The 10,139-nt window shown below is 44.0% G+C and overlaps 1 protein-coding gene across 1 annotated transcript; it reads left to right on the top strand.

Annotated features, from left to right (window-relative positions):
• Positions 1-5,775: 5,775 nt before the first annotated feature.
• LOC145105154 (uncharacterized) lies at positions 5,776-9,737 on the top strand. The gene is made up of 7 exons (XM_079042283.1): positions 5,776-5,906; positions 5,982-7,133; positions 7,218-7,359; positions 8,098-8,431; positions 8,555-8,701; positions 8,797-9,287; positions 9,357-9,737. Exons 1-7 carry the CDS (start codon positions 5,776-5,778, stop codon positions 9,735-9,737), a joined length of 2,778 nt encoding a protein of 925 aa, XP_078898409.1.
• Positions 9,738-10,139: the final 402 nt, after the last annotated feature.

Raw genomic sequence — 10,139 nt, 5'->3', positions numbered from 1 at the left:
CCACTACATATTCCCCCCCTTAAAAGCATTTAAAACAGTTTAAAAGATTGATTATAGGGGTATGAACTCACCTTATGTGGGTGATTCAAACGAATATGTGCGTAAGGATGAATAGTTCCACGAATGAAGTCTCGAGACACAAACGAGTCCTAAATGACATATAATGGCATATATTGGCATGAATATAGTGTTTAGAAGCAACCACATGCAAGGAAACACCTTTTGGGGACTAGGAAACACTTGGACCAAGTGTTAGAATCACATGTGATTCATCTAAGGGGAGTGTACGGCCACTAAATGGAGTGTGCGGCCATGAGTGTACGGCCATGGAGTCTAGGGCCGTACATTCATGGTAACAAGTGCACAAAAGTTTGCTTGAATGATAGGGAAGCTTGTGGGACTATTGCTCATCAAGTGTTGAAGCTAGATTTTCATTTTGGAGGCCCTTTAGGGGTGTTTTGAGGGGTGTACAGCCGTACACTCCTTTTGATCTTGAGTTTTGGTCATTTTTAGGGTGTTAATCAGGTGTTCCTAACATGTACTAAGCATAGGGAATGAGTACTTACGATATGGAGGCTCAAGAGGGCTCACAATCACCAAGAACAAGTGTGTGTTCTTGGCGAAATGGATGAAAATTTGAAGATCTACCCAAACGATGATTTGCATGGATGAAATCAAAGGGTGTTACTAGGTTAAGAAGAATAACAACTAATCAAAATGGAAGAAAGGCTTACATTCTTGAAGATCGGGGTGAAAAGCTTGATGATAGTTGAGAGAAAACTCGAGTTCTTAACTTGGAAACTGAAGAAATGACTTAGTAATGAAGGGATATCACACTTATGGAGGGGGTGTAAGGCCAACATGGGCGTACGGCCATACACTCATGTGTACGGCCGTAAACTCCCTCAAATGGAGTGTTCGGCTCGATTTCAATGCGAAGAATTTATACAACTCAATGCTTGAATGTACTGAGCATAGAACCCTTAAACAGACTCTAAATAATGCTAACTGATAGTAGAAACGGGTCCGACTCTCGGTTGGATTGAAATGCTGAACTTACAAAGCAAAGATTTTCGGGTTGTCACATCATCCCCCCGTTAGATGGAATTTCGTCCCGAAATTAGCTTTCTTAGCAGTACTGTTGGGGTTGTGCTCCTCTGATTGGCAGAATACTCACTCGTAGACCTGGCAACTTACCCTAATGTCCATGATAGGATTCATACTTGGTCCATGTATCATTACCTCGTGTATACAAGTCGTATATAATTTGGATTAGTAAGACGGTCGGATGTGCGACTCTGTCCCAGGTCCACAACCAAATAAGGAACAGGAGATAGGGTGGAAGCACACATACTAAATTTGCGTAATCATAATCCTATACCACCCTCGCGTATATACTAAATAGTGATAGGTGGGCTATATTCTTCCTTAGCCTCTGTGCTCGAACTTGGTCTGTTGGACGAGTGGTATTTCGTGACGGTCTGCGGAACATACGGTGGCAATGCTTCGGAGGGCAAACTACTCTTCGCATGAGTACTTCGGGGTTTTGACTACGAGGGACAAAATTGTGGTCTAGGTCGGAATGTTGATACGAATGACGAAGGTTTCGCGAATTGACGGTTAAGGCGATAGAAACATATGAACTTAGTATGGTGAGGATCACGCCAATTCATGACGAATGATAGTAACGGACTCTTTACTGAACAAAAGTTTGGCCGATTTGAAAGAAACGTCTGTTATACGATGATGTTCCCCTAGTGTACTCGACAATGTACTCTTTGTAAACGTTCTAGTGCTTTCTGTTTTCCCCTTGATGTTAACACTTCTACGTATCGTACCGCGATGAGCGAGTACATACTGTGAAAGTGCTTTGATAACTAGTGTCGATACTTTATACTACGATCCTCCTCGGTACCACTATGATCGCCTGTCATATACAAGTTATGAATAATTAAGATGAATAAGACGGTCGACTGAGTAACTCTACCCTAAATCCACAACCAAACAAGGAACATGAATTAGGGCGGAATCACTCACTCTAGGTCTTCAAAATCTTAGCTATGCACAACCCTGATGTACATACTCAGCCATCATAGCTTCTCTGAACGGATCTTTTAGCTCTCTTGAATACTGTGACTTATTCCGATAAGTGAGTTATTATAATTACTTTTAAGTGTTTTCCCCAAGTTTTAATCTTATATAAATATAAATTAATATTTAAAGTAATTACTATTTTGAAAACATACCGCTGCTCGCTGGTGACTCCGGGGTTGATTCTCCTGCGGTGATCATCATAATTCGTCCATCCGCTCCTAAGTTCTTTGTTATCAGGCAGTCCCTCTTGTATTGTACAGTGTCACCACAGCCATAGCAGGCTTGGTTTTCTTTAACTCTGGGGACTTGGGAGACCGGTTGATCCGGTGCCCTGCAGAAACGGACTGTGTTTCCCTTTCTGTGGCAGTTCAGGCATTGCATATCCCGACATACTCCGGTGTGGTGATAGTTGCACTTTCCACACTCCGAGAGGGTTCTATCATATCGACTGGAAGGTGCTGGAGTAGCAGGTGTTGTGGTGGCGTACATAGTACTCGTTTGTTGCTCCTGCAGGGTTTCCTGTGTTGTTCGCTTCTTCTTCCTCTTGTTCCCCGACTTCCATTTATAGTCCTCTCCCTTTGATGGCTCGGGAACGGGGACTACTACGCCATGGTGGACTCCATGGTCAACGAGTCGTTGGGCTAGGCGTTTGGCACTATCGAATGTGGTTGGGTTAGAAGACAACACATCTCCTTGGATCGGGGCAGATAGACCCCAAATGTATCTATCTATCTTCTTGCTCTCCGGGGTAACCATCCCGGGGCATAGTGCTGCCAGGTCGCTAAACCTGTCAGTGTAGGTGTAACATCCCAATTTTCACGTCCAAAAATTTCTTTTTAATTAACCAACACATGAAAACATTCATAAGAAAATACTGTGAAAACACATCATCTCATAAAACAATGTATCATGTCTGAAAACCCAAGCCATAGAATAATAACATATCAGAGTACAATCCTACAAAACTCCATGCGGAAATCATATGTGTGTGTGATGCGATGCTACGCCGCCGGCTCCTTCCCCTTAGACGAAGAGGTACCTGAAACCAAAACCGAAACCGTAAGCACGAAGCTTAGTGAGTTCCCCCATCATACCACATACCATACAATATCATCGGTATCTCTCAACCGGTAATCATCATCGGTATCTTTCAACCGGTAACCAACATCGGTATCTTTCAACCGGTAATCGTCATCGGTATCTTTCAACCGGTAACCATCATCGGTATCTTTCAACCGGTAATCGTCATCGGTATCTTTCAACCGATAACCATCATCGGTGTCTTTCAACTGGTAACCATCATCGGTATCTTTCAATCGGTAATTGTCATCGGTATATTTCAACCGGTAACTGGGGACTATTCCACCCCCTACCACTAGCATACAACAGCAAGGTACAATCATACAGTCAGGCATATCCGGGTACTGACCTACCCCACGGACCTAAGGGCCGTTGTCAGGGATCCTAATCCCTACTATACACGTAACATATCATGCAGATAATACTCGTGACCAAAGCACATAACCAAACCAAGATAATTATCACAAAGACAATCATCTTACAAATACTCCTCTTTGGTGGGCCGGTATTGTGGCCTTAGACCCACCCCTACTGGAAGGTAACTCACCTCAATGTCGTGCAGTGTTTTAATTATCCTTGGAGCACAAGACGACTCCCTTCGACTCTCGATCCCTACACGACGACCTTCAAGTCAATACACAGCCAGTACAACCCTAAACAGGGTCAGTCCAAGTCTAGTCAAAGTCAACTTCAAGTTGACCCGACTCGCCGAGTTGGGCCGTCAACTCGCCGAGTCCCTCACCCTTTACTCGTCCTTATCCACGACCCGACTCGTCGAGTTGGGCCGTCAACTCGACGAGTTCCTCCCTCACATGAACATTGCATGAAACTCATCCGACTCGCCAAGTTGATGAACAAATCGTCGAGTTCACCTTCATCTGATGAACAAGTTCTGTCCTCGACTCGCCGAGTTGATGAACAACTCGTCGAGTTCATCTTCATCCTTAAGAAGATTGCCTTGGACTCGCCGAGTCTGTTCTAGCACTCGTCGAGTCCCATGAACTCCAGGTCTAAAATCACATCCAATACATTGGGTAACTCTTCCTTTCCGATTACAACCCTTCTAACACTCAACTGGGTTCCTTTGACTCTCAACAGATATGGGGCTCAAAGCCTCGGACTCGTCGAGTCCAAGAACGGACTCGCCGAGTCAGTCATGACCACACTCTAAATCCTTGAATTTTGATGTACAAGCTTTGATCAAAAGATAGATCCAAGCTTCTATAATCGATCTAGCACGTAAAGTTATAAACTTTACGTGCTTGCATGGGACTTTGAGCTCAAAAAGACATAAAACAAGCTCTTAAGATGCATGGGGCCTTTCATGGGTGCAAAAGCAGTCCCCAACTGCCTTGTGACTCCTTTGATGACGTGATTTAGAAGCTCTAACCCCCAACCATGTTTGCAATCATGGTTGGCCATCAAAAGTGGCTTATAAAAGCCCTAAATCTCCCCAAAAAGGGATCTAACAAATGAAAGAGCAAGGTTACAACTTTTTACCTTCAATGAACTGCAGAAGGTGCACAAACTCGGGTTCCCTTGGTCTTTACTTGCTTCCTCAAGCCTTTCTCCTTCCTTCTTAAGACCACAAGCACCAAAATCCACCAACAAGGCTTAGATTGCTTCAATAACGGCTAGGGTTTCAATGAGAGGTGTTCTGGGAGCATAAGGGACGTTGTGGCCGTCATAACATTGTTTAAATAGGGTGCAAACCCTCGGATTAGGGTTTTTGTCTAGTCAGAGTCTACTCGTCGAGTCCGGGACCCGACTCGACGAGTCCATCACTTAAATCCCGCGCCTCATCCCGCTTCTACTCGGCGAGTTGGTCCTTCAACTCGCCGAGTCCAAGGCCAAAAATGCAAAAATACTTAAATAAAAATACATTCCAAGAACCAGGTGCTACAGTAGGTCACTATGTCTGAGCCGATGATGCAGGCCCTAGTGTGGAGGATCGGGCACTTGCGTTCCTCGAGGCCCACGATCGTGTGACTAAAGGGGCTTCACGGAAACGGCGATAACTTTGGCTACGGATCTCCGTTTTGGGCCTACGACCAGTCAAATCGAAGCTCGAAGCAAGGAGCACGTCCAGAAAAGTCCCCAAAGGGGACTTACACATTTATGAGTCCAGAAATCGCTTTCTAAATTGGACTTATGAACATTTTTGTGTTTTTTTCATAATTTTTGGACTTTGTTTTTGGGTTTGTGTTTGGCCCATGTCTCTTTAGGGTTTCTTTTAAAATTCTGCTTCTTATTTAAGTCTTTCTGATGTAATTTGGATGGTCATTGATCAGTTTAAAGAACTTTCATTTTTCTCTCAAACTTTCGTGTGTGTTTACCGAATTTTGAAGCCAATCCCACGGTATTCATAGAATCAACGTGTTTTGGGCAAGATTAACCTGGGTATTCTTCTGGAATCAACAGTTTTGATCTTTGGTCATTTGTTCGCTGCATCAGTTGGTATCAGAGCCGAATTCCTGGTTCAAAATGCCTCCAAGGAGAAACAGACCACCCGGTGATGTTCATGAACAGGAACTAGAACAACGTTTTATGGCACCGATGGAGGACATGATGGATCAAATGGTTGACCAGTTGACTATTCGAATGGTCGAACTGATGAATCGAGGAGGAAACAGGTGTCAAACTCAGTCACAAGTGGAAGATGAAGAGTTTGGGAATCCGTTTGGTGATGGTGGCGGTTCGTCTTCCGATGAGAACCCTGTGAGGCAGACAAGGCATAATCGTAGGGCTGATAATAGGCGTTGGGAAGCCGGATTGAGAATTGATATACCATAATTTGATGGGGTTAGTTTGAATCCGGAGGGGTTCATCGACTGGTTGGCAACAGTTGAAGAAGTGTTTGAGTTCAAAGAAGTTCCTGAAAAAAAGAGAGTTCCGTTGATCGCTACCAGGCTACGTGGCAGGACATCCGCATGGTGGCAACAGTTGAAACTGACTCGAGATAGACTCGGAAAATCAAAGGTTGTGACTTGGAGGAAGATGAAGAAGTGTTTGCGGTCCAACTTGCTGCCCCATAATTTTCAACGATTGATGTACCAACACCTACAGAATCTGATGCAGGGTCCGAAGTCGGTTGATGATTATAGAACCGAGTTCTACCAATTAATAACTCGAAATGATATTCAGGAGACAGAGGACCAACTTGTGGCTCGATATGTTGGAGGTTTACGGGTTCAGATCATGGACTCTGTTAATATGTTTGACCCGGTATCCATTTCTGAAGCACACCAACGAGCATTGGTTTTTGAGAAACAAAACCGTCGGGTGGGCGGTTCATCTTCGTCTGCTATTGTTGGAGGAAGTTCTGGGACGGATGGTGTAGTACCCCGTGTTATGCCTAATCAACAGAGGCCAACAGGTACCAATGTTGGACAAATCCCTAGGGGGCCTGGTAGTAGTGGCTTAAAGTGTTTTAATTGTGGAGAGACGGGTCACCGACAATCAGAGTGCAAGAAGGCTGGTAAACGACACTTGTTTGCTGAGCCCGAAGATTGGCAAAATGATGATGTTGGTGAAAATTACGAAGATGCCCCGGTGTATGATGACGGGCCTCAATTCGAAGAAGAAGTTGTAACTGGAGATGTAGGAGTGAATTTGGTGGTGAGACGCTCTTGTTATACACCGAAAGTTGTTGGTGATGACTGGCTCAAACATAACATCTTCCAGTCAACATGTACTATTTTGGGTAAGGTTTGTTCCTTCGTTATTGATTCAGGAAGTTGTGATAACCTGGTATCTGAAGAGGCGGTTCAAAAGTTGGCGTTGAAAACTGAAAATAAATCCAAGCCTTACAAGCTACAATGGCTTAAGAAGGGTGGTGAGGTAACTGTATCTAAACAAGCTCTTGTTCCATTTTCTGTTGGCACTACATATAAAGATGATGTTTGGTGTGATGTGGTTGTGCTGGATGCTTGTCACTTATTGTTGGGTAGACCTTGGGAGTATGATCGTAATATATATCATAACGGGAGATCCAATACTTATAGTTTCATGTTTGGTGGTGTGAAGATAACTTTGGTTCCCAGTAAGCCAAAGGAGCCTGTTGCAAGACCTTCGGGTACTCTGTTAACCCTTACTCAGTTCGAAGAGGAGTTAGAGGCGGAAGGTGGAATTTTTGTGTTGATAGGGAAGGATGTGACTAAGGAGGTTGAAGTTCCTGAGGCTATGGTTCCTTTACATAAGGAATTTGATGATGTTTTCCCTAATGAATTACCTGATGGCCTGCCACCTTTACGTGACATCCAACACCATATTGATTTACAACTAGGAGAACAGTTGCCTAATAGGCCACATTATAGAATGAGTCCTCGGGAGCATGAAGAGTTGCATCGACAGGTGGAGGAATTAATTTCAAAAGGTCATGTTCGGGAAAGCATGAGCCCGTGTGCTGTTCCTGCTTTGTTGACTCCTAAAAAGGATGGTACTTGGCGTACGTGTGTTGATAGTCGTGCCATCAATAAGATCACAGTGAGGTACAGATTTCCAATTCCTCGACTTGATGACTTGCTTGACCAGATCAGTGGTGCCACTATCTTTACCAAACTGGACTTAAAGAGTGGGTACTACCAGATTCGACTTAGACCGGGTGATGAATGGAAAACTGCCTTCAAGACTCGTGAAGGATTGTATGAGTGGTTGGTGATGCCTTTTGGTTTATCAAATGCTCCTAGTACATTCATGCGTGTGATGAACCAATTGTTCAGGCCCTTTATTGGTAAATTTGTAGTCGTCTATTTTGATGACATACTTATTTACAGTGCTACTCCTGGAGAGCACGTCATCCATGTGCGACAGGTCTTGACCTTACTTCGCAGGGATATTTTGTATGCAGCTGTGAAGAAGTGTGTGTTCATGGTCCCAAAAGTCTTGTTCTTGGGTTATGTTGTTTCTGGTGAATGAATATAGGTGGACGAATCTAAGGTGGCAGCCGTCAGACAATGGCCAACTCCAAATACCATCACTGAAGTACGAAGCTTCCATGGTCTTGCTTCTTTCTATAGGAGTGTTATTCCAAACTTCAGTTCCCTTATGGCACCAGTGACTGATTGTATGAAAGGGAAGACCTTTACTTGGACAGAGGCGGCAGAATCGGCTTTCCAACTGGTTAAAGAGAAGCTTACCTCAGCACCGATTCTTGTATTACCAAATTTTCCTCAAGTTTTTGAATTACACACGGATGCTTCAAAGGTTGTAGTTGGAGCAGTTCTAAGTCAAGGGGGACGACCGGTTCCCTATTTCAGTGAGAAGTTGACGGGGCCAAAGCTGCGTTATAGCACTTATGATGTTGAATTCTATGCAATGGTCCAAGCTATAAGGCATTGGCGTCACTACCTGTTTCATAAAGAGTTTGTTTTGTTTACAGATCATGATTCTCTAAGGCACATCCGAAGTCAAGATAAGGTATCCCATAAGCATGGGCGGTGGATGGAATTCTTGGAAAAGTTCACTTTTGTTGTGAAGCACAAGTCTGGAGTGTCGAATCGGGTGGCAGATGCTTTGAGCAGAAGAAGTAATTTGCTAGTTTCCAAGAGGGTTGGTGTGCCAGGGTTGGATGTCATCATGGAGCAGTTGGCTGTTGATCCTTACTTTTCTGTTATTCTGCAGGATATATACAATCTGGGCGGAGGTCTGATTTTCTAGTGCATGACGGTTTCCTTTTCAAAGGGAATCAGTTTTGTGTCCCCGATTCTAGTCTTCGTCTTCAAATCATCAAGGAGTTGCATGGTGAGGGGCATGTCGGGCGTGATCGCACTTTACAGTTGGTGCAATCATCTTACTTTTGGCCTACTATGCGCAAGGAGGTGGATCGATATGTTAAACGGTGCAGAATTTGTCAGGTTTCGAAGGGCACGGCGACCAATGCTGGACTCTATTTGCCTTTACCTGTTCCGTCTAAACCTTGGGTGGATATAAGCATGGATTTTGTGTTGGGGTTACCATGGACTCAACGGGTCAATGATTCAGTCTTTGTGGTTGTTGATCGTTTTTCCAAGATGGTGCACTTTATCCCTTGTAAAAAGACGACGGATGCAGTTAATGTGGCTCAATTATTCTTTCGAGACATATACCGTTTGCCTGGCTTGCCATCTTCTATTGTTTCTGATCGAGACACTAGGTTTTTGAGTCATTTTTGGCGTAGCTTGTGGAAAATGGTGAACACTCAGCTTAACTTTAGTAGTGCTTATCATCCTCACACAGATGGGCAAACAGAAGTTGTCAATCGGTCCCTTGGTAATATTTTGCGGTGTTTGGTGGGTGATCAGGTGAAGGGCTGGGATCAGAAACTATGTCAAGCTGAGTTTGCTCATAATCATGCAGTGAACCGAAGTATTGGATTTAGTCCATTTCAAGTGGTCTATTCTGCTCAACCTCGGGGACCACTTGATTTGATGTCGCTTCCTATTTCTGGTGTTGTTCCAAAGAAAGTGAAGGATTTTGTTGAAGGTTTACATGATGTTCATAAGATTGTTCATGAAAACTTGATTCGAGCCAAATCCAAGTACAAGCAAGATGCAGATAAAAAACGTAGGCAAGTTGATTTTTGAGGAGGGTGACTTTGTTTGGGCTATTTTGACTAAGGATCGTTTTTTCAGTTGGTGAGTACAACAAGCTATCAGCCAAAAAGATTGGACCCGTGGAGATTGTGCAGAAGATCAATTCCACTACTTATCGTTTGAAGCTGCCAAGTCACATTCGATGCTCTGATGTTTTCAATGTGAAACATTTACTTCCTTTTCATGGGGATTCTTCTGATGATGATCCTGTTACACATTCGAGGTCGTATTTTGTCTACCCAGGAGGGGATGATGCAGGCCCTAGTGTGGAGGATCGGGCACTTGCGTTCCTAGAGGCCCACGATCGTGTGACTAAAGGGGCTTCACGGAAACGGCCATAACTTTGGCTACGGATCTCCGGTTTGGGCCTACGACCAGTCAAATCGAAGCTTG

This window comes from Lactuca virosa, chromosome 4 (genome assembly GCF_052849685.1).
Source record: "Lactuca virosa cultivar CGN04683 chromosome 4, Lactuca_virosa_CGN04683_v6, whole genome shotgun sequence".
Classification (NCBI taxonomy): Eukaryota; Viridiplantae; Streptophyta; class Magnoliopsida; order Asterales; family Asteraceae; genus Lactuca; species Lactuca virosa.
This window is presented reverse-complemented; position numbering and strand designations above follow the sequence as displayed.